The 24,440-nt window shown below is 43.5% G+C and overlaps 1 protein-coding gene across 3 annotated transcripts; it reads left to right on the top strand.

Moving 5' to 3' along the window:
• The first annotated feature begins 290 nt into the window (after nt 1–290).
• On the top strand, nt 291–23,913 carry LOC139557425 (pleckstrin homology domain-containing family G member 4B-like). Of its 3 annotated transcripts, none has more exons than XM_071372219.1 (24): nt 291–607; nt 10,099–10,296; nt 10,508–12,008; nt 12,097–12,273; nt 12,377–12,500; nt 12,597–12,690; nt 14,148–14,234; nt 14,366–14,482; nt 15,280–15,378; nt 15,478–15,629; nt 15,734–15,872; nt 15,963–16,085; nt 16,211–16,405; nt 17,332–18,275; nt 18,468–18,717; nt 18,834–18,923; nt 19,034–19,252; nt 19,435–19,605; nt 19,820–19,997; nt 20,642–20,758; nt 20,869–21,105; nt 21,473–21,720; nt 21,880–21,937; nt 22,036–23,913. In XM_071372219.1, the coding sequence occupies exons 1-23, from the start codon at nt 605–607 to the stop codon at nt 21,919–21,921; spliced, it is 5,505 nt and encodes a 1,834-aa protein (XP_071228320.1). In that variant the 5' UTR covers nt 291–604; the 3' UTR covers nt 21,922–21,937; nt 22,036–23,913. The 3 variants fall into 3 exon arrangements, with proteins under 3 accessions (XP_071228320.1, XP_071228319.1, XP_071228318.1); XM_071372218.1 differs by having other exon boundaries at nt 20,842–21,105; nt 23,511–23,913; XM_071372217.1 differs by having other exon boundaries at nt 292–607; nt 20,842–21,105.
• Nucleotides 23,914–24,440: the final 527 nt, after the last annotated feature.

The following is a 24,440-nucleotide window of genomic DNA, read 5'->3' as shown; positions in this document are numbered from 1 at the left end:
GTTAATATGCAGACACCCAAAAGAAGACAGGAATGTGGAATGGGATGAGAGCCAAGGAATGGAAAAGTGGAAAGGTGCGTGTGTGAGAGAGTGAGAGAAAGAGACAAGGGGATAGGTAGCGATAAAGAGAGAGAGAAGGAGAGTGAGAGGTGAGACGGAGGTTAAGAGTAAAAGAAAAGTAAGAAAGAATCTTGAGGCGATTTCCTTCTCCCCTCCCCTCTCACTCCCTCTCTCTCTTCTCTCTCTCTCTCTAGGCTCTCTCTCGCTCTCTCTCTCCCTTACTCCTGCATGCTTTTTCTCATACGCTGCATGGGTCATGCTGCCTCCTCTCAAACTGTGGGCAGACAAACATAGCACCAGGGAGAGCTATTAGCAGCAGCAGAAGATCACCCAGGAGCTCAGATGTTTATTTATTTGAGTCTTCCTGTTGCTTAAAGTCCTGACCTCCTCACGAAGCAATGGGAGTCAATGTGGATAGAATGGTGAATACTGTGATCAGTTTGTCAACTTGCGAGACACGTCTGTCTAATGATTATTCTCCTGACTGGACTCCGTACTCACAGTCGTCCCTGCTTGACGGGATAACCAACACACTGTAGGAAACATGGTAATGTAACTGTTGCTCAATATGGCTTACTTTGACTTTATGCCATTCCATTTCATGTGTTTATTGTCAGTATTTGCTGTTTTGATATGATTTTCATCATTGTCCATCATGTTTTTAAATATTTTACATTTACATACTTCAAATGTCTAAATTGTCCCTATAATGTCTGTCATTACAAACACACGTGTAGGGTTTCATGTCCCTGTGCTCCCACTTAACATATCTAGCTACACAGCAACATGTTTTGACTCAAGGTGAGGGTTTCAAATTACTGTGCATTCCCAGTGATTTCACAAAACACTCACTGTATTGGTTGCCCTGCATCTCCCCTTTTAAAAGCAAGGCATGAGTCTAGCACATAGAATTACACGAAGGATCCCTTTGGGAAAAAATTACTGAATTAATGTTTTGCTGTTTCAAGTGCTACTCAGACTCTGGAGAGGGGATGGCTATATGTTTATATTCTTTATAGCTCTGGATGAGAGTACATTGGAGAGGTAGGCTTAGGAACTGAAGTGACCATCATACCAGTATGTTTCCACTGAATCACCACATGAAAACAAGAGTTCTTTCTTCAGTAGTAAAAATTATCTACTGTCTTGCCTGGTTACCTCAGTAAGCTCTCAAACATTGAGATCACTCATGGAACGTCTTACAATTCAGGCCTTAAGTTAATGCTCTCTGTGTACTTGTTATATCTGTGATCATGGGAGGGAGGGAAAACTGGCAGTTTGAATAACACTATGTTCAGCTGTGACTTAATTACAGGTAGGACGATGTGCAACTGATCCCCCACTTTTAATATAATGAAATGTTTTTAAGATCACTGCTACTGCTAGACTACTGGTTTGCCACCAACTTCAAGCCATTCTGCTACTCAAGGCATCATAATTAGCATTTGCACGCAAGAAAGGCCACATTTGCAAAGCAAACTGAATATAACATCTGCTTTTTTAGTGGCTAAGTGGTGGTTTACAGTAGAGCCACAAGATTAGGCCTGTGCTTATTTTCTCTCGTGTCATTTGGCGTGTTCTCATGGAGGGCGTTAGCACGTTCTAACCTGAGGTGGTTAACTAAGATGTTTAGGAAATCTACTGCTATGTAGTTAAATGCCTGTCTGTAAATTCTGCTGTGTAATGCAAAATACTTGCCCTTAGCATCTTATGTGCCCCTGGCCAATTTACTTCAGGTAACATGTAGCATGACTTTGTTCCGGTATTATCAAGGAGAAGTTATCTTTAAATTCTACCCTCTATTTAATAATATAGCTAGTTCCATTATTATGGGGACAAGCACAGTTTTCAAGGAGCCAATTTACCTGGAGAGTTGAATTAGTGTGTAAAAGTGCAGCAGTCAGTCTGCCCCCCTCAGGGTAACCATTTATGGAACCCAAAAGACACTAAACCTAGACAGCTCCCGATTAAGTGTCTGTAATGATTTGGCAGTGTGTCTTTAGTGCAGTTGGGCTGAGTTTTGTTTCAAATTATGCAATGAGATCATTCTGTTAACTGGCCCGTAAATTAAAACAATGTTACAGCAATATTGATTTATTTAGATCACAGATATGAATGTCACGGCACGCCAATACATTTAATTAGTCGAAATCTGGGCACAAAACCCAAACAGCACAGATGATTGAGCTTACAAAGAAAACTTGTTAAGTACTGTGTTAGTTTGCATTATTTGCCTTAAGACTAAAGGACGTAAGACTAAAGCACATCACCAACACAGGGACCGTAATATGAACAGCAGTGTACTTTTCTTACTTATTCACTCCCATATTTTATTGAAAGAGGTTCCTTCTAAATACAAGCGCCATGGCTTTATGTTAAGGTCTTATACTTTGGATACATGGTAGGTGCTTCTCAGCTTCTCAACTGAACAGATGTATAGCATCTTGGTTGGTTATTGACAGGCAGCTCATCCCAACTAAACAATACACACTTTTGTCCTCATCTCCAGTTTGAAGCATTCCTAAAAAGCCAGCATGTGTTGGTTGCTTAGTGGTTGCCACAGCAGGTTATAATTTGATTCAAAAGCAGTCACACAGAACTAACCCACGTGCTAAAATGTTGAATAGAAACGTGAATAATGTACCAGGATGTAGGATATCAGAGATACACAGGGACGGATGCTATAGCAACCCTCTATTGGTCAAGCAGCCAATCCAGTTCACCATTCATTTTGTGTGTTTGTGCCTGTCTGCCCTGGAGAATCACTGAGAATGATGTGTGGTATTTGGACGGTCATCCTAGGGGTGGCTGACAGGACAGTGTTATCTCCTGATGACCATTAGAGAGCTGTCGCTCAGACATCACAAAGTTAGTTGGTCTGGTCTGGGAGAATCCGCACCTGATTTGTTGAACGTTTAAAAAAACAGTCAACACAGGAAATGTAGCTTTTGCCTATTTGAAGTTATATTGGTGTCAGAAATGGCTCTGATGCTCTGCTAAATTACATCATCCATGGGCTCGCTATTATACATAGTATTTCTCCCAGACATTATGTATACAAGATAATTCATACTGAAATACTTGAAGATAGTTCAAAGTCCGCCACCGGCTTAGAAGGAGTTGTTTGGGTAAATATCAGAATGTACTCTACCCACACTGGGATATCCTAATGCAATAAACTTCAATCTGAGACAAGACATTTATTTTAGTGACCGAGTGTGAGGGATGTGTATTTATTTAGTCCCCAGTGTTTCTTCAGCAAAATGTCAGCACTCAGCAGTAGACCGTTAGGCAGACTTGCTGTTTACACCCACAGGGTGCTCTCTTGTTGCTCAGACATAACAGTAACCGTGAGTCATGACCCTGCTAGCCCTGCTAATGCCCCTTTCCCACATTACAAACCCTTGGATGCGCTCATCTTTTTTCATTTCAAACCAGCAGTGACCTGTCATGCTTTTCTTAGAGCTTGTTATCATGCCTTGATAAAATAGCACTGCAGGGTAGGTTACTTATGTGCGGAGATCAAGAAGCATTCAACTATAGTATGACATAACACAAGGGCTTTATTCAGAACCCCCCACAGGTGCTGGAAAGATGTTTTCAGGTCAGTGACATGTTCCAATGGGTCAGCCCAGGTTATGATTTTCTATTGACCCAACTTCAAGCCCCACCCTGCATCACATCCCACTTGGCACAGATGTCAGTTTAACGATTTACACTTGGTTGAGTTGTGAACTAACGTGAATTCAACGTGAAATCAACCAAAAATGTCTCCCTGTCATTGGATTTAGGTGAAAAGTTGGGTGAAAAAAAATACGAAAATTCCCTTACACTTATGACTTTCTGCAAATCCAATCAGTTTTCTGCGTTAATTCAACGTCATCACATAGAATATTTGGGTTGAAATGACGTGGAAACAATGTTCAGACTGAAGAACACAACATATCTTTCATAGAAACTCTCTGGACCCCGAAGCAGGTGCTTCTATCACCTTCAGGAGGAACACAGCTTTCCAAGACAATGATCCAAATATTTATAAAATGAAAATCCCACAGTACGGAATCTCCACAACATTCTGAATTCTAAATACTTATGAGCCCACCACCGAATACAGGGGACCCCAGTCCAGCGTGATGTCCTACCTCCTCTACACTTTACTGGGGAACGGTCTGAACTATGGTGACCCAGTCATGCAAGATGGTTGTTGTCTTTGGAGGTATCAAGTGGGAGTGTTCATGTTATTTGCAGAAATGGTCCTGAGATTTAGGAGAGGGCTAGTCTCTTGTTTCATAAAAGTGTACAAATTGAGTAGCCAGAATGCAGATTTGGTTACTGGGTGCACTGCAGAGATTTGTATTTATTTTGGATCCCCATTAGCTGCTGCCAAGCCAGCAGCTACTCTTCCTGGGGTCCAGCAAAATTAAGGCAGTTATACAATTTTAAAAACATTACAATACATTCATAACAGATTTCACAACACACTAAGTGTGTGCCTTCAGGTCCCTACTCCACTACCACATATTTGCAACACAAAATCCAGGTGTGCGTGTGTGTATAGTGTGTATGTTATCATGTGTGTGTATGCATGTGTCTGTGTCTATGTTTGTGTTGCTTCACGGTCCCCGCTGTTCCATAAGGTGTATTTTTGTCAGTTTTTTAATCTGATTCTACTGCTTGCATCAGTTACCTGATGTGGAATAGAGTTCCATGTAATCATGGCTCTATGTAGTACTGTGCGCTTCCCATAGTCTGTTCTGGACTTGGGGACTGTGAAGAGACCTCTGGTGGCATGTCTTGTGGGGTATGCATGGGTGTCCGAGCTGTGTGCTAGTGGTTTAAACAGACAGCTTGGTGCTTTCAACATGTCAATACCTCTTACAAATGCAAGTACTGAATGAAGTCAATCCCTCCTTCACCTTTCCTAAGTCCCTTTTTGTGGCACCTGACCACACAACTGAACAGTAGTCCAGGTGCGACAAAACTAGGGCCTGTAGGACCTGCCTTGTTGATAGTGCTGTGAAGAAGGTAGAGCATTGCTTTATTACGGGCAGACTTCTCCCCATCTTAACTACTGTTGTATCAATATGTTTTGACCATGACAATTTACAATCCAGGGTTACTCCAAGCAGTTTAGTCACCTCAACTTGCTCAATTTCCACATTATTTATTACAAGACTTAGTTGAAGTTTAGGGTTTAGAGAATGATATGTCCCAAATACAATGCTTTTAATTGTTTTAATATTTAAGACTAACTTATTCCTTGTCACCCATTCTGAAACTAACTGCAGCTCTTTGATAATTAATAATTAAGGATCTGACCCTTTTTTTTTTTTTTCGCCTAAAATGACATACCCAAATCTAACTGCCTGTAGCTCAGGACCTGAAACAAGGATATGCATATTCTTGATACCATTTGAAAGGAAACACTTTGAAGCTTGTGGAAATGTGAACTTAATGTAGGAGAATATAACACATTAGATCTGGTAAAAGATAATACAAAGAAAAAAATTGTGTGTTTTTGTATTCTTTTTGTACCATCATCTTTGAAATGCAAGAGAAAGGCCATAATGTATTATTCCAGCCCAGGCACAATGTAGATTTTGACCACTAGATGGCACCAGTGTATGTAAAAAAATATTTAGACTGATCCAATTAACCATTTTATATCTGTTCAAAATGTTGTATGAAGACTGCCCAAATGTGCTTAATTGGTTTATTAATACATTTTCAAGTTCATAATTGTGCCCTCTTTTCAAACAATAGCATGGTATTCTTTCATTGTAATAGCTACTGTAAATTGGACAGTGCAGTTAGATTAACAAGATTTTAAGCTTTCTGCCCATATCAGATATGCCTGTGTCCTGGGATTTGTTGTTGTTGTTATTTACATCCTCATGCTCATCACATTAGCTTACATTAGCTCAACCGTCCCGCGGGAAAGACACCGATCCCGTAGAGGTTAAGCGTTGCAGTCATTTCAGTCGCTGTAGTAGCTGACGTGTATAGTGTTTAGTCATCTGCCTACATAGACACACTGGCTTTACTCAAAGCCAGTGGCATGTCGTTAGTAAAAATTGAAGAAATTAAGGGGCCTAGACAGCTGCCCTAGGGAATTAGACAGGTAACTTTTTATCCACAATATAGCAGGGGGTGTAAAGCCATAACACATACTTTTTTCCAGCTGCAGACTCTGATCGATAATGTCAAAACCACACTGAAGTCTAACAAAACAATCTTTTTATCATCAATTTCTCTCAGCCAATCATCACTAATTTGTGTAAGTGCTGTGCTTGTTGAATGTCCTTCCATATAAGAGTGCTGAAAGTCTGTGGTTAATTTGTTTACTGTATAACAGCATTGTATCTGGTCAAACACAATTTTTTTACAAAACTTTACTAAGGGTTGGTAACAGGCTGATTGGTCGGCTATTTGAGCCAGTAAAGGGGGCTTTACTATTCTTAGGTAGCGGAATGATTTTTGCTTCCCTCCAGGCCTGAGGGCACACACTTTCTAGGAGGCTTAAAAAAAAAAAAAATATGGCAAATAGGAGTGGTAATATCGTCCGCTATTATTCTCAGTAATTTTCCAATCAAGTTATCAGACCCAGGTGGCTTGTCATTGTTGATAGACAACAATCATTTTTTCACCTCATCTACACTCACTTTACAGAATTCAAAATTACAATTTTTGTCTTTCATAATTCGGTCAGATATACTTGATATGTAGTGTCAGTGTTTGTTGCTGGCATGTCATGCCTAAGTTTGCTAATCTTTCCCAATTAAAAAATCATTAAGTAGTTATATCAATATCAGTCGGTTTTGTGATGAATGAGCCATCTGATTCAATTAATGATAAAGTTGAGTTTGCCTTTTTTCCCAAAATGTAATTGAAGGTGCTCCTAAGCTTTTTACTATCATTCTTTGTAATTTATCTTTGTTTCATAGTGTAGTTTCTTATTATTATTTTCAGTTCAGTCACATGATTTCTCTGTATGTTTGCCAATCGGTTGTGCAGCCAGACTTATTTGCCCTTCATTTTGCCTTATCCCTCTCAACCAACCAATTTTTCAATTCCTCATCAATCCACGGGGATTTAACAGTTTTTACAGTCGTTTTCTTAATGGGTGCATGTTTATTAGTAACTGGGATAAGCAATTTCATAATTGTGTCAAGTGCAACATCTGTTTGCTCCTCATTACACACCATGGACCAACAAATATTCTTTACATCAACAACATAGGAATCACTACAAAACTTCTTGTATGACCTCTTATACACTATATTAGGCCCAGCCTTTGGAACTTTGGTTTTCCTAGATATGGCTACTATATTGTGATCACTACATCCGATGGATCTGGATACTGCGTTCAAGCACATTTATTCAGCATTAGTAAATATGTGATCAATACATGTTGATGATTTTATTCCTGTGCTGTTTGTAACTACCCTGGTAGGTTGACTGATAACCTGAACCAGATTGCAGGCACTGGTTACAGGGAAGCTTTTTCTTGAGTATGAATGTCATAGGTTACAAGCAAGTGATTAATTTCATGAACCTTGTTTCTTAAGCTACATATGTTAACGTGGGCTATTTTGAGCACTTTTCTTGGATGCTTGTTTGTTTTCATTGCTTTACTGGGAAGCTTAGCAGAAGTAGACATTGTCATGTTATTTATGTTAGTGCAGGGTGATCTGCACACAGTGGACTTCCTACTAGGGCACACAGCCTCAGTGCTAACAGCATAAATCTGGATCATAGGCACATGATTGCTGCATACAATAGCTGTAGGATCAGCAGAGGCATGCAGGGCAGTTAGAGGGACATAAATTACATTACATGTACATTTGCTAAAGCGTTACGATGACTCAGCGACACAATGGTAGGGATTAACTGAGCTGGGCTTGGGTCATTGATAAGTCATTGTCTCAACCCAGCCTTATAATGCTCTGAAAGGATCCAGGAACCCAAATGATTTGGGTGGATCCCATCCTCCTTATAAAACGTGTTCTGTTTCCAAAAGGTATCAAAATTGTCAACAAAAGTTACACCCATTGAGCTGCAATAATCACGTAGCCAGTTGTGAAGAGAAAGAAACCTGCTAAAGTGTTCAATGCCACAATTCATAGATGGTAGAGGGCCAGATATGATGGCTATTTTATTAGTGTCTAGCAGAGAGTCAATCAGCTCTTTGATATCCAGTTTCAACTGTTCAGAGCTGCCCTTCATAATGTCATTAAAACCCACATGGACTATGATAGAATCAATGTCCATGTCCTGGCGTAGTACAGTCTGGAGCAGCTTAGTAATGTCATTTACTCCAGCTCCAGGATAGGACATTGTTTTTGCACCAGGAACAGTCACATTTCTTACCATGGAGCTGCCCAAAATCAGGGCTGGCAAGAAGGACGAGGAAATCTGCCCACTCCCATGCTTCACAGGATTCTGAGAACCCTTTAAGGACGGGCAAGAGGCAGGATAACTTGAGCCCCGTAGCTCCCGGCGCCTGGTGCAGGCCTCCGACAGATGGAGAAGCCTCGCTCGATCCAGAGCAGGGATGGAAGGTTGCCGACGTCGACTTTGAAATCATAGGGGAAGGAGTAGGAGTAAGTACTGCGGCCGCAGACACAGGTACCCTCAGCGACCAAGGTGCAGAAAGATCAGGCTCCAGGGCGGTGAAACTATTTGTTGTTTGTATCCGCTCCAGGCCTCTCGTTGGGAGTGTATACTGCTTTGCGGGAGGCCGCTGCCTTCGGCTTCCACGGCTCGTGACATGCGACCATCGTTGATTGCCATGCTCCTCTTGCTGTGTTCCTTCGACTCTGCTATCGGATGGGGGTAGAGAGGCAGGAGATGCCTCCCCTGGCGAACGAACTCTGGGCAATACCGGCCAGTCTGATAACAACAAACGACAAGGGTTAGGTTTTTCTCCTGTCCAACATAGACTAGTAGATGGAGTAATAACTGAGAGCTTTAAAGGAAGTAGGCTAGTCAGCCAGACAAGGTCCAAAGGGATCATTCTGATCACGACCTGATATGCCCAGACTCTCCCTCCATCTCCACACCAGAGCTGGGATACACTGAGTTCTGTGGAATGATCTGTGGAATCATTACAGTGGTATTTCTCCATTCAAAACAAACTCATCACTATGAGCAAGTAGGCAACTGATTTTCCCATTGAGGAAAATGTGTATTGTTGATAAAATGGCTTCATAACTCTATTGTGTAAATTTATTCTAATTCACAATCTGTTGAAATATAATTGAACAATAAAGAGGGTGGTGTCTAGTAACATTTGCCAGTCATAATATCCCTGCAATTATATTGAAATCAGTCTACGTAGCTTGGCAAGGCATGGTAACCACATTGCACCAGGGACCATAGAACCATGTTTCCTCCTACAGAGACTCTCCATTGAGACAAGAAACATTCACATATACATTTACCTCCCACCGCAGACGCATGGCTTTCACAAAGCTAAATTAAGCAGGGCCTAAAAGTGGTTGATGGGCCACCACGGAGGAGGTCAAAGAGAATGTGAAACCATAAACCAGGCCTCTCCTCTAGCAGAGACCCCCAGTCTGTTTATGGATGCTTGGTATCTGCCGATATGCTGCTTATGCTGCTCAAATATCTCATGTGATACTGTAGCCACCCTGACATCCACAGCAACTTTGTCCTCGTCAACATCTGTCTCTGGTGAACGGTTATGGATTGTTCTGTATGAAGGAAGAAGGAAAAAGGTCTGAGGTCTTACTGGAAACATACTAAGGGATGCCAGGAACAAAGGATAGCAGACAATGGTGTTTGTGTGTTTTATGACCTTATGGATGTCAATTAAGCTTTTTTTAAAGGAATGCAGAAATGCTTTTAGATGTTCAAAATTCGATATGTGATACAAATGTACCGCAGCCTATGTATGTGAAAAACAACTCCTGTCTGTATCTAATCTTTATCTCCATATTTTCTTGGGCCAAAAAAAACATTTGAATATTTTACTTATGTTTGTGCTGACCTCAGGCCTGTCTCTTATGTTAATAGAACCCTGAGTCTCTAGACAGGTCCATCCAGAACACCCTCTCAGTCCTCTACCCTCCCTTCGAGGCCACAGCCCCCACCGTCCTGAGCCAGCTCTTCCAGGTCATAGAGGAACGTTACCAAGGAGATGCACTCAAGTGTCTGCTGGACTTCCTCATTACAGCCAAACACATCCTTGAGAGTGTTCAGCAGGCTGCCTGTGTGAGTCAACAGCCTCAGAGCTATACACATCAACACAGATGCTATACAAAAAATACATAACAGTTCACCATACACATTATATAAGGCAAATAGGCTAAAATAAAGACCACCTATACAAAACAAAGTTACCTCAATTACAAAGCTTGCAAAGTAATGCTAAGTGTAAAGACAAATTAAATGGTAAAGAAATGTCTGTCATTTTTCCCGTCAGGCCCAGTACTCTGATGTGGTGTTCCGCTGTGAGGGCTGGCCTCTGTGTCTGCATGAGAAGGTGGTGATCCAGCTTGCCTCCATCAACCCCCTATTGCTGCGCCCAGGGGACTTCTACCTGCAGGTGGCACCCTTCTCTGAACAGTCCGCCCGCATTGTGGTCCGGAGCCTGCTGGGGGAGGAAGAGGGACAGGGTCGGGAGGTAGAGGAGACACCCATCCCTGAGACCTCCTACCCCTGCATCTTCACTGAGGACTGGCTGGGGGAGCTCAACCATGGCCGCCATGGCACCCTTCTCAGCCACTGTATCCTCTCCACAGACCAGGGCATGGTGAAGGTGCCATGGGCACAGGTGGCTCTACCTGAGTTTGTGGATAAACCCAGAACTATGGCCTTGTCATCTCCTAACCCTGCTGCTACTCAACAGGAGAAAGTGGCAAGGCCAGGGCCCTCGTTGGCGCTGCCTCCCCCTGCCTCTGGGTACTCTGTGGAGACTAGGATCTCTCCTGCTAAACATGGCATTGCGGTGTCACTGTGTCTGGTGGACAGTAACTGCTCCAGGCTGGTTAAGGTGGATCAGGATAGGCCTGTGGCTAAGCCCATTGGCTGGGTGTCTCCCAACACATGGGACAGCCGCAGCAACAACACCTCTGAAGTTGAGGGGGAATACATAGACTTGGTGGAGTTCACTAAGCAGAAAGAAGCGTTGCTCAGTGGGGCTCACAGTCACACACACCCCAGAGCACCCATATTTAGGCTTGTCACCCTCAACAGGCCTGGTGTTCCTCCGGCTCCAGCCCTGCCCCCGCCCCCGGCCTTGGCTCCAGCCCCCCACCGGCCCCTCAGGGAACCGTTACACTGTGGCCGGACCGTCCGATTCCCCGAAGACCCCCCCTGCACCCCTTGCATGAGGAGGAGAATGGGCCAGGTGTCCAAAGCAGAGGAGATCAGGTGCCGGTACAGAGAGTCTTACCATTCAGCACTGCAGAACCCTGTTACCATTGAGAGAGACAATAGACTAAATACACTGGCGGTTCTGGAGGAGGCTAGTCCATGTGAGGGGAGGCTGGGACCAGAGGGTAAAGAATTATGTCCTGGTCCCTCCCAGCAGTGCTACTATCCAGACCCAGGTCACCATGACCAGACTCCCCCTGTTAGCACGGTTCCCTGTTGGAAGTCTGGAGAAAGTAAGACTATATCCAGTAGAGTTTTGCAAGGCCTATGTGGCACTAGGGAGTCTACAGAAATGACTACCAAATCCAGTGGAATTTTACAAGGCCTGAATGACACCATAGAGGATGATGGGAGATGTCCCTCCTCTCTGTCAACCACTATTGTGGACATATCAGAGAAGTGTGAAGTTGTGATACAAGGAAGAAAAAGTAGGGACATTGACTTCACTACAAAGATGATTCCCAGCTTACATGTAGTGAAATGTAAAAACACCACAGCTTTTGGACTGGTTTCCCCAAAGATGAACAGGCGGAGACTGCCCAACCAAGGTAAGAGGTCTACAGCATGGCATGTTGTTGTTATTCTGTAGTATATTAAATATATCACATCCCTCTGTATGATCCCTCCTTCCTAAAGATGTCTCCCAGGCTGGCCAACCCTCCATACCCGTTACAAACGGACACCAGACCCCTCCACTTGAAATTACCCAGCAGCCCCTGGGTCACTATGCTGTGCCCAGTTCTAAGGTCCTGTTACCAGCCTCAGCAGAACCCAGCACTCACCATCTCCAGATGGGAGTCGCATGTCTAACTGGTATGGAAAACCCCCTTACATGGTTTGCCTCAGAGACAGAGGTGTATGATATCTGTCCAAGGAAAGTGTATCAGATCCTCATGTTCCCCTCTCCCATACTCAGGTGGCAGAGACAGGACAGGTCGGTTGGTGGTTGAGGTCTACGGAGACAAGGAAGGATGGAGATCTCCTTTAGTGTCTAGTCTGGAACTCAGCAAACTTCTGCTCTACCTCCACTCCGTAATCAGGTATGTATGATACCCCCTGGGCTGGTCCCTCTCTTATGTAGCCTGAACCATTGGATTGTATTCTTAATTCATTGTTTTCATCTTTATAATTTCTAGGCGAGAACTAAGAGAACTTGGAATGACACTAGTTATTGATGCTCGGAAGACTCCACCTCCACCACAGTTCAATAAGGCCTTGTTGGTGGTTCAGGTAAGAAGACTTGGCATCTTCCTTGTCATTTTGGAATCATCACTACACAACATCACCACAAGAGGGTAGCAGCTATCTAAATAAGTATTCCCTTGTAATGTCGAGATCACAACTTATTTATCTCAGTTGTTATGTCGAGATCACAAGATAATGAAAAGTACCACGCATCATCCATTCATTTGTTCAGATGCACAATAACCACTACACCAAGGAGCCTTGTGGCTGCATTGATCGCAATGCACTCCTGGGGCATGTCTCACAGGCTCCGTGCTGGCCCCCAAGACCACAGCCAATCGCATGAAAGGAACAACACAGCTAAATTGGCTAGTCTGGCGAGCTAGCTAGTTAGCTAGGTAGTCTTGTTAGCTAGCAAGCTAGCATGTTATCTATGCTGGTTGTTAGCTTGCATAACAGATATGTTTAAAATTATAAGAGACACTTGTTTTGTGGATAATATTTACATTTACTGTGGGTGAGCTCCATTCAAGACAGGCTGATCAGATTTAATTTCAGCCTCTGAGGCTGAAAAGTCAGGATGCTGCGTTGTAGGCTGTTTTATAGTTAAGGCTCCTTGCAGTCAGACTAACTGTCTAAGTGCTTTATAGGCAGATGCATATAATCCAGAGTGGGTTATAGCCTCTGAGGATGCTATTGAATCTGATCAAGCTCTGAGGCTGAAATGTAATCTGATCAGCCAGTCAGGAATGGATACAGCCACAATGTAAATATTATCCATAAAACATTAAGTGTCCCTTACAATTATACACATACTGTATCAGTTATGCAAGCCAACAACCAGCATAGTTGACAAACTAGTCTAGCTAACAGAACTACCTAGCTAACTAGCTAGCTCGTACTCAGTCACTCATTCACTCACAAGTCTAGCCAAGTTAGCTGTGTTGTTGCTTGGGGGTGGCAAACAGGCTTTGCCTGTCAGACATCGTTCAGGGGTTAAAAGCCTCATGAGGGCTTAGCTCCCCCACAAGCTCTTGGCACAAGGTAACGGACATTTAGCTTGCTAACATTCTAACGTATACACTGATAATGAGCGCCAAACACAAATGAAAGTGTGATGTTAGCATGAAATGTACCATCCCTTAGTGTAGCAATCAATATAAACGTATGCGCTGATCCACCATGGGCTCTGCTGCCTCAGCCATACTGTCAATCTGTCAACAATACGTCCACTCCTATTTTGCTATGTCGTGATCATGAGAAAATCCTTGTAATCTCGACAAAATAACTTTTGTTATGTAGTGATCATGAGATAAATAAGTTGTGATCTTGACATAACGGGGAATTATTTTTTTATTCCTACCCGGACTCTGGATTTTTCCCTCTGTTTATTCGTGTCTGTACTCCCCAAATTGTGCTCAGTTTTACCTGCAGTTATAGGCTACTGTATTTACTCATACCTATTTATTACTGTGACGTCTCCTATTTGGATTATGTTACAGGAGCAGATTCCCCATGCAATACACAGTGTCTTGATCCTAGTGGAGAAGGAGAGCTGCCATCGCACAGAGAAATGTCCTAGACTACAGGTCAGATCTGAATCAAGGGTTTCCTCTAATGATTTCCATCAGGCTTATAATTTCAGAAACAGTTAATGCATTCATTCTGGGTGGCTTGCTCTCTGATGTCACTGACTGTGCCATTCTCTATCTATAAGTAGATTGCTGTGGTGACCTCACTGAAGGGGTTGCACAAGCTGGTGGAGGAGAGCCAGCTGAGCTCAGGCCTAGAGGGCACCCTTCCCTACAACCACATTAACTGGCTGCAGCTCCATCAGGTAGGCCCCTAGAGGACACCCTGTCCTAAAGCCACTAGGACAGGCTGAAGCTCCATCAGGTAGGCCCCTAGAGGGCACCCTGTCCTAAAGCCACTAGGACTGGCTGCAGCTTCATCAGGTAGGCCCCTAGAGGACACCCTGTCCTAAAGCCACTAGGACTGGCTGCAGCTCCATCAGGTAGGCCCCTAGAGGACACCCTGTCCTAAAGCCACTAGGACTGGCTGCAGCTCCTTCAGCTAGACCCCTAGAGGACACCCAGCAAAAAATATATATAATAAAACCTGCCTAACACCAAAACTGGCACAACATTTAGTCACGTTTCGACTGGATATTATGCCACGGCCTTTTAACAGATACTACATGTAACGGCTTTCTTCCTGGGGTGAAGGAGAGGACCAAAATGCAGCGCGGCTAGTGTTCAACATGATTTAATAAAGAAGAGACGATAACACTATACGAAATACAAAATAACAAATGTGAAAACCGAAACAGTCCTATCTGGTGCAGAACACAAAGACAGAAGACAACCACCCACAATCCCCAACACAAAACAAGCCACCTATATATGATTCTCAATCAGGGACAACGATTGACAGCTGCCTCTGATTGAGAACCATATTAGGCTGAACACAGAAACAGACAAACTAGACACACAACATAGAATGCCCACCCAGCTCACGTCCTGACCAACACTAAACAAGCAAAACACACAAGAACTATGGTCAGGACGTGACACTACAGAACTCTTGTTTGTTGTTCTGCTTTGACGTCTGATGATCAGAACATTTATCTTTCAGAAACTTCATCCCTTTATGTCAGATCTCCAAGAGGCCTCAGGTTTGCTACTAACGGCCATCAGGAAACTAGAGGAAGGCCGTAAGATTGACACAGTGCAGGTATTGGATTTAACCTTGATGACACTGTATTATTGAAAACATGTTGGAATGGACTAGGTGTTCTTATTATCCTCAAACCCTTCTCTCCCTGTGTGGCAGGGTGTACAGAGGTGTATTCTAGAACAGAGAACTCTGATGAAGGATGTTCTGGAGGACAGACAGTTGGTCGCTTTGCAAAGGGAGGGAGGAGCCATGCTGGCTAGACTGAGAAGGGAGAGTGACCTCAGATACTCTCACTGTGAGGATTACAGGTATACTACCTGTCCCTGTTTATTATGAGCGGGATAATTGTGAGCCTTCTTCAAAGGATGCTTATCAGTGTATTATTCCCTTGACCTATGGCCGCTTTGTGCAGTGATGCAGTGGATTCTGTGACCTGCATGTACAACCATGTAGAGGAGCAGGCCCATGTGCTGGTGCACAGATCCAACATGTCCCTGGAGCACCTTGAATACCTGCTCCAACTCAGAGAAATGGAGGGCCACTTCTCTAAGGTACATTCAGAGGCTCCTCATACAATATACATACTTCATATCCATTAGGTAAACACTTAGGATATTTAGTAACCCCCCTCCCTTCTGTAGATCAGGGAATGGTTTGATGCAGAAGGGGAACGGCGGTTGTTGGAGGCAGAATCCGTGGAGGACTCTAGAGAAAGAGTGGAGCAGACTCTCCGTAGTTTCAGTGCATTCCTCACTAAAGCCAATGTAAGTCAGTCTATCTCCACTCACCCAATGACGCAAAGTGGTGACACTGTTTCATGCAGAAATGTAAGTGCCCATGAAAGTCCATGTTTCAATTTAATCAGATATTTACTGTAACTGTCCATTAGGAGCAGAAGCACAAGGCTATGGCCCTGGTGACGGAGGCAGAGAAGATCCAGGGCCCATCTCCATACCCTGAGACTGAGGTGTTCAGGACCATGGTCTGCACCTTCAAATCTGGCCTGGCTGACTTCCTCTCCCGGGCAGAGAAGTGCTGTAGTGAGCTGGAGACTATGGTCACTGTGTGTAACTTCTGTGAGCAGGTTGGTGTCTATACTGAATACTGGATTGGTTGTTGTTCCACGTTGTTTAGTAAACATTTTACCTACAACATGTTATAAAACCCATACTGATGGTGACATGTAGGGATATAGGGGGAAATGATGAAGCCTGAATTTCTTTCAACTCCGTTGTCTCTTTCAAGGTTTTTGAATAGACTGAGGCTGCGGATCTGACTTTTCTGGACCTTTCTTCCCGACAGCTACAGGTCCCGTAGCTTCTACCCTCATAGCTTCTACCCATGTGTGGGATTCTCTACTTCCTCTGCTCTACTCGTAGAGAACCTCCCTTGTTCTCACTGTTAATTGTAAATGATGATTCTTTAAGTTTTACGGCCATGCAGCATCTACATATCAACCATTTGATCTCAATCAGTTTCATGGGGATATGCATTTAGATATTCTTGAGTTACAGGCTACAGTTTCGATGTAGTCTACACTGTTGTTTTGAATTATGTACAGTGAGCGAGGCATACCCTACCTGTGTTTAGTTTCAATCGAAGCACATATTTGGCCTGCTGTTGAGTTTTGGCCACATGAAAGAAAAATGTGACCATTTGATCTCACAGATACCATTTTTATGTCTCTGCTTGCAGTTTGAAGGAAGTTGCTAACTAGCTATTGTACAATTGCTAATTGCTGGACACAGGGACAAAAACATGTTATCTACAAGTTCATCTCACTCTGGGAAGTAGATAAATGGGCTCATTGCCAAAATCACAAAGGTTCCCTTTAAACAAGCACCATTCACCAGAGTAGCCTGTTCTCTACGAGTAGAGCAGAGACTATGCGTAAAGTAGAGAATCACACATACGCAGACATTTCGGTACGTTTAGCTGTCGGGAAGAAAGTTCCAGAAAAGTCGGATCCACAGCCACTCCATTTGGATAAGTATTTTGCCTTTCTTCCAGGCTACTGAGCTGGCCAAAGACGGCAGACAATACCTGGACCAGGTTGTCAGACGCCCAGAGACGGATGATGTCTCTACACTCCAGATGTACCAGGAGAGCTTTGTCCAGTTCTCCTCAGAGCTCTTCCAGGAGGTGAAGGCCCAGGCGTGTGCTTTGAGGGGCTCCAGGGGCATGCGGGTGTGGAACGTAGCGTGGCTAAAGTGTCAGGAGGTCAGGCAGCAGCTAGAGGAGAGACTGCAGGATGTGGAGAGGGCCTTGCGGAACACAGGCCCCTGGCATGAACAACTTAGAGCTGGTGAGGATGAGGCCTTGGTTCATACAGTGACTCATCATGATGGGGCTCTGGTACTGCCCAGACCTGGTCCACCACACTGGTACAATCCCCCATCAGGCTCTATGATGGGAAGGTATCACGGGGCCTTGGAGAGCAGGAACAACTCTGTGACCTGCTGTAATATAAACTTCAAGCCTGAGAATAACAGACCTTGTAAACGGTCAAAGACCACCACCATGCCGGCCTCTCCCCATATCAGATCCATTAGGAGAGCGGAGAGAGAGCCCAGAGGGAGAGAGGCCTGCCAAGGGAGGAGCAGAGAGGCCGCCACCCTTGCCGACTCGCACACTGTGGGCTGTGAGTGGTTCCCGTGGCAACGCGGGGGCCTGGGCCGGTCCATGAGCGAGGACTCGTGTGCGACCGCCACGTCCAGTCAGTCTGAGTCTTGCGTCCAGACACCTTCCTGCTCCCATGGGAAACCCTCCTGTCGGATCCTGCAGGCCGCTCAGAAGTTCCAGATCTCACGGCATGGCAGCTTCTGCTCAGAGGAATCCTGTAGTGTCCAAGAGGGGGCAGAGAGGACCTCTTCAAGGAATACTAGCCCATCAGTGAGGAGGTGTGAGGGAACAACATCATTGGCAAGTTCAGAGGAGAAGGCTGGCAATATTATGTGAGTTCTTAATGGAGCAAGACCTTCACCTTAGATTGACTCAATGTGTTTTTACTTTTGCTTCATCTACTCTTTCTGTCTCTAAGCTTGCACTATCTTGACAAAGGTACATTTCAATTATTCATTTTCTGTTATTTCCAGAGGACTGAAAATGTGTGTTTGGCTGTGTTGTTGATGTAACTTTATCTGTAGGAAGCTGCAGCAGATCATGGCAGAGCTACTGTTAACAGAGAGGGAGTATGTGCGCTCCCTGGGTTACATCCTGACTCATTACCTCCCCCTGCTGGAGAGGCCTGACGTGCCACAAGACCTGCGGGGCAAACGTGGAGTCATCTTTGGGAACCTGGAGAAGCTGTATGACTTCCACGGCCATTTCTTCCTCAGAGAGCTGGATGCCTGTCAGACAGAGCCTTTACAAGTGGCTCGCTGCTTCCTGAGACACGTGAGTTACATGTTAAGCTTGAGTCCTATAACTCTGTTGTTTAGCTGAATTTGCTACTGAAGTTGAATACATTTAATATTCCTGTTGTGACTGTAAACTCTTCCCCCTATATGTAGAGAGACAGTTTAGGCCTCTATGCTCTCTACAGCAAGAACAAGCCTCAATCAGATGCCTTAATCCTTCACCATCGCCCTGACATCTTCAAGGTGAGGTACTCCCATCAATGCTCAATGTCAAAGATCAATGCTCACTTCCTATCAATGCTTTCGCCATCCCTACTGTGATCAATCCTCTGTCTCCTCTCCTCCCACCTTAGAGGAAGCAGCAGGAGCTGGGGGATCACATGGACCTGTCCTCCTACCTCCTGAGGCCCATCCAGAGGATCAGTAAGTACAGCCTGCTTCTGCAGGACATGCTGGGGATGTGTGGGCCTCAGAGAGACAGGGAAGAGCTCCAGGCTGCAGCCGAGGTGGTCCGCTTCCAGATGCGTCATGGCAACGACCTCCTCACCATGGACGCAATCCAGGACTGTGACGTAAGTTTACCATTCAAATCATCACAATCTCCAAAATGTATCACTTATGAACAGCTGTCCAAATGGGGGGTAAATGTGGGCGTATACATGGGAAATGATCACCCATTATTGTATGAACAGTATCAAGGATTTTCAGGAATAAACATGGATGTATTTTTCTCCACTCCTCCCTCCGCCACCAGGTGAATCTGAAGGAGCAGGGCCAGCTGATTCGCCAGGATGAGTTCATCGTGTTCTTCAGAAAGAAGAAATGCTCCCGCCGTATTTTCCTCTTCCAGGATCTCATCCTCTTCAGCAAGACCAAGAAGACCAATGTGGGCAATGATGTGTACATCTACAAACAGTCTTTCAAGGTGTGTAATACAATATTATATAAAAAAAAAAAAACATAAGACCCAATTTAAAGAATGCATTTTGAGCATTGTAATTATTATTCAATAAAAATAATGCTATCTTAACAGCCTTTATATTTGCCATACGAAGACCAAATCATCCAGTCCTTATGTTGACATTGGTATCAGCAAGCATTCTTTATTTAGTCTTTCTTTCACTTCTGTTTCTGTCTAGACATCTGATATTGGGATGACCCATAACTCTGGAGAGAGTGGTTTCTGTTTTGAGATCTGGTTCCGGAGGAGGAAGTTCCAGGACACGTACACTCTGAAGGCTGACAGGGCGGAGGTGAAAAGCGCCTGGACCAGAGACCTGGAGCAGATCCTCTGGGAACAAGCTGCCTACAGCAGAGGTGAATCCTCATTTTTGGGGGGGAACTCAGTCTGGCTTTCAACTTAATCTTGAAAGTTGTAATAGTAGAATCACAAGTTGCTATTTCTAAATTGGGTATTGCATCATCAGTTCCTCTTGGCATGTTAGTCATTACATACCTTAGAGAGATATTTAGAATTTGTTATAAATGTCCAGATCAACTAGCCCATGTCAGCTAATGTTCTTTAGCTAGGTTTTTTAGCCCATAGATTTTCTTGTAATGTTTGAGTCACTCAAATACCACACGAATAAACATTAGACATGGCAAAATGTATAGAAGTGCAAGAAAATTTACTTTAAAACTGCACAATTTTCTCTGCACACCATGACTAAATGTGTAGAATTGCAGGAAATAAGCTTTAAAACTACACATTTTTCTCTCCGCCAACAAGAGGGGTGTGAACAGTGTGTCATGAACAGTGCTTGTGTCCATAGAAAAAGATGTGATGCCACGTTGGGGATTTTCCCCAATGCTGGAATGGGAGCCTGAGTGAAAAAGTTTGGAAACCCCTGTGGGGGTGTAATTGTGAACAAATGCCATATCAGACACTAAATACATCCAATTGATGTTTTGGTTGAGTATGTTTGAGCATTAAGACAGGTGTTGTGTTTGGTGTGTTGTAGAGCTGAGGATACAGGAGAGAGTGTTCATGGGCACGGGGAGGAAACCTTTCATGGACATACAGCCTAACGAGGCAGCCATCTGTGACAGGGCCGTCCACCGGGTCCTGCTAGGAAGAGGTAACAAGTCCACAGCCAAGTCCCATACCCATGAACTGACAACACATGTACTCACTGACTGAATTGTCTCTTTGCTTTGTCAGCTCCTGTGCCGTCTTTTCCACAAACAGATCTTGAATGTCTCCGGCCCAACTCCATTGGTTCAGGCAGTAGTGTCTCTACCTCCTGCAGCCACTCATCTTCCTCCTCTGGACGAGGTTCTTTACCTCCTGTAGGTTACCCTGGTAACCAGATACAAGGTGGGAAAACCAATCACATTGTCTATTCCTCCCCGGAGACTGTGACGGTGACTGAAGATGACCTCAATAACCATCATAATCACCAGAAACAAAATCTTCATCTTCTCAGTGAGTTTTCTTGTTCTTACATTAGGGCCCTGTGTTTGGGCTAATCGTGCCAAAATACCTGAATTTTAACCCTTGTTTTAAGTCTTTTCTAGAAATGAGAATTAGACCAAAAACTGTAAGCAATTGTCTGAGGATGGTGCTGGACCATCTGACATAAAAAGAAAAGGGGACAGTTTGATGAAAAATCTTTAAATAAAAGGTTGAAATCCAGGTAATGTGACATGATTAACCAAAACACAGGGCCCTATGCATGGTGCATGACTGCAGACTAACACAAACAGACATACAGAACATGACACTTGATATGTGCAAGCATGTGACTAAACGTGGGGGATGCCATATCTACTTACCTTTCTGTTGATTCCAGTGGACAGCATGGAGTCGTCAGGTGAGAGTGGCAGTGTGTTCAGCAGCTCGGAGTGCAGCTGCCTCTCTGCCATTGGTGGAGAGGTGGAGGACTCGTCATCTGTCACATCCCAGAGCTCCCAGTCCTGTGTCACCCAGAGAACAGCAGCACCCAATCTCAGGAAGAACAGCTCCCCTGCTACGATCAGGAAGAAGCCCTCCATTGCTCCCAAACCACCAGCGCTGGCTGCTCCTCAGAGCCTGCAAAAGGTGTGGTGAAATTATGTGATCATGCCAGTAATTGGACCTAATAGTAAACCTTCATAATAATTACACTGTACATTTTCACGTGGATAATTTTAGTTACATTTTGTATATAAAATCTCTATAAAGATCAAAGAAAACTTACAGCCAATAATTTCTTCACAGGGCAAAGAAATGGTTGCTATAGGAAAATCAACAGAAGTTTAAACAGTGGATTTAACGGGTGAGTTGAGACCAAATACAGTACTTTTTATTACCATACAAGGTGCATACATGTGCAATGTATTTGTTTAACATATTATGGGATGGATTTCCTTCTAGATGGTTCATCATGTGGATCTCTGAGCAATGATGATGGAGAGCAATCAGGCTGACAGTCAATTGAAAACTATGATAACAGACTGAATGGACCACTAGTTAACAAGCACTGAAGAGAAAGTGACTTTTTGTCTTTGAAGAACTAATGTATCTGGAATATTCTAGCTGAAATATCATGAAAAGGAACACATGATGGACTGTGGTCAATTTTTAAAGTGCTTATGGTGTCCATTTATCTAATAATACTACTTAAGCAACCACTTCTTTATCAGCTACTGCTTTAACTGAATGGCTATTGTTTTGCTGTCATTGGTTCATAAAACATACGTTTTTGTCTTTGTAATACTAGTAGTATTTCAGCTGTTAACTTTTACAAGGGATTTCTTTGGAATTTACACATCATTCTCACCATGTCATGTTGACTCTCTTGATGACCCCATATTCCCATGAAATGTCAAATATGGGTTCATATTTTTTTCTTCAAATTACACACATTTAACACTGTTTATAATGTACCGGTACACATGTCAAACTCAAACAACTGACTATAGAAACACTTGTTCCCATTAGTATTCTCTGCAGGCTCAGGACAACTTGTCAGGTGGCACTCACATGATTTCCTTCCCAGATTTATAGATAAATTAGGGATCAACTATCGATATCCAGGTGGGATAGCAGAGGAGCAGCAAGTTACTTAATATTTTTTTCCCATTTGGGTAGAAAGCTTTGTACTATATTGCTGTGAAAAATCTCTGGAAAGGGAGAAAAACACTAAATTGGAATAATTTAAGGGGTCCATCTGGCATTCTCAACTCATCAGAAACTAGTGTCTTCTGACTTCTCCAGTTCAGTTGTTCTAATAGTCAACATATTATTTTACAATAGTCATTACAAACCATGTACATTATTGAGATCTTTCTTTTCTGTGAAAACTGAATGAGCAATTTTGCTTAGGGTTAGGTTCTATAAGAACTGCGGTAAACAACATCTGCATAGCGGTTGTTTTGGCGATGTTGTTTTGGGGAGGGGGCCTTCATGATGAATTCAGATTTTTGTGGCCCCCAACCCCATCAAAGTTGCCCATCCCTGTTCTAGGTTATTGTCTACACTTCAAACAGGCTATATGCATTAGCCTGTCATTATTTCTATCATCGATAGAGCCTACACTTTCTATCGCCGTTTTGAACACACGAGCAGCCGCTCTCCAATTTGTCAACTCACACTGCAGTTACGGCCAACGCGGGTTTAACTCTTGATCTGTTTGAATCACAGTCTATCTTTTTAACATGTCAATATGGTGAGACTTTCTTTGAAACCACTGTCATCAATGTTAGTTTTGTTCATTGTCCACACTTTTTGGGTTATATTTTGGTTTTTCTATAATACCCAATGTATATAATTCTCACTGAAAAGCTATTTATTATAGGATCAGTTCCATTTTTGTAGAGAATTTAGTACTTTTTCCTGTATTTCTCCAGCAGCTGGTTTGAACATCAGCTCACATTGATGTTGTGCAATCAGAAGAAATGGGAACAACCTCCTTCAGTGGAATGTGAATCCTGACACCTCAGAGGTCACAGGCCATGACTAAACATTGTGACCTGACTGACCAAGCGTAGCCCTTTTGGTCAGCACATAGCCATCGGTTAAGCATCAGATAACATTGTTGTGTAGGCCACAACGCTCCTCTACCATAGCTCCCCTCCGCTGTCCTGAACAGTTTGTGTCACAAATGGGTTACATACAATATCAGTAAACAAATTACTAATTGAGATATTATTTATTTACATTTGGCCAGTCATTTAATTATAACCTCTGTGTTTATTCATGTATGTAACATAAAACAATAAAAGGTTAATGAATAAAAAATTAAAAAAGTGAGTTATTATTTGTTGAAGTTTTTTAAAGTTGTTGTAAAGTATATGCAGGCTTGCAAGCAGGTGTGAAGTTTACATGTGAGTCTTTAAGATTTGAGATTCTTCAAAGTAGCCACCCTTTTCCTTGACAACAGCTTTGCACACTCTTGGCATTCTCTCAACCAGCTCCACCGGGAATGCTTTTCCAACAGTCTTGAAGGAGTTGCCACATATTCTGAGCACTTGTTGGCTGCTTTTCCTTCACTCTGCAGTCCAACTCATTCCAAACCATCTCAATTGGGTTGAGGTCGGGTGATTGTGGAGGCCAGGTCATCTGATGCAGCACTCTATCACTTTCCTTCTTGGTCAAATAGCCCTTACACAGCCTGGAGGTGTGTTGGGTCATTGTCCTGTTGAAAAACAAATGATAGTCCCACTAAGCGCAAACCAGATGGGATGGTGTATTGCTGCAGAATGCTGTGGTAGACATGCTGGTTGAGTGTGCCTTAAATTCTAAATAAATCAAAGACAGTGTCACCAGCAAATCACCCC

Source organism: Salvelinus alpinus, chromosome 28 (genome assembly GCF_045679555.1).
Source record: "Salvelinus alpinus chromosome 28, SLU_Salpinus.1, whole genome shotgun sequence".
In the NCBI taxonomy this organism is placed as follows: Eukaryota; Metazoa; Chordata; class Actinopteri; order Salmoniformes; family Salmonidae; genus Salvelinus; species Salvelinus alpinus.
Note: the sequence above shows the minus strand (reverse complement) of the source record. Positions and strands in the feature narration are given on the sequence as shown.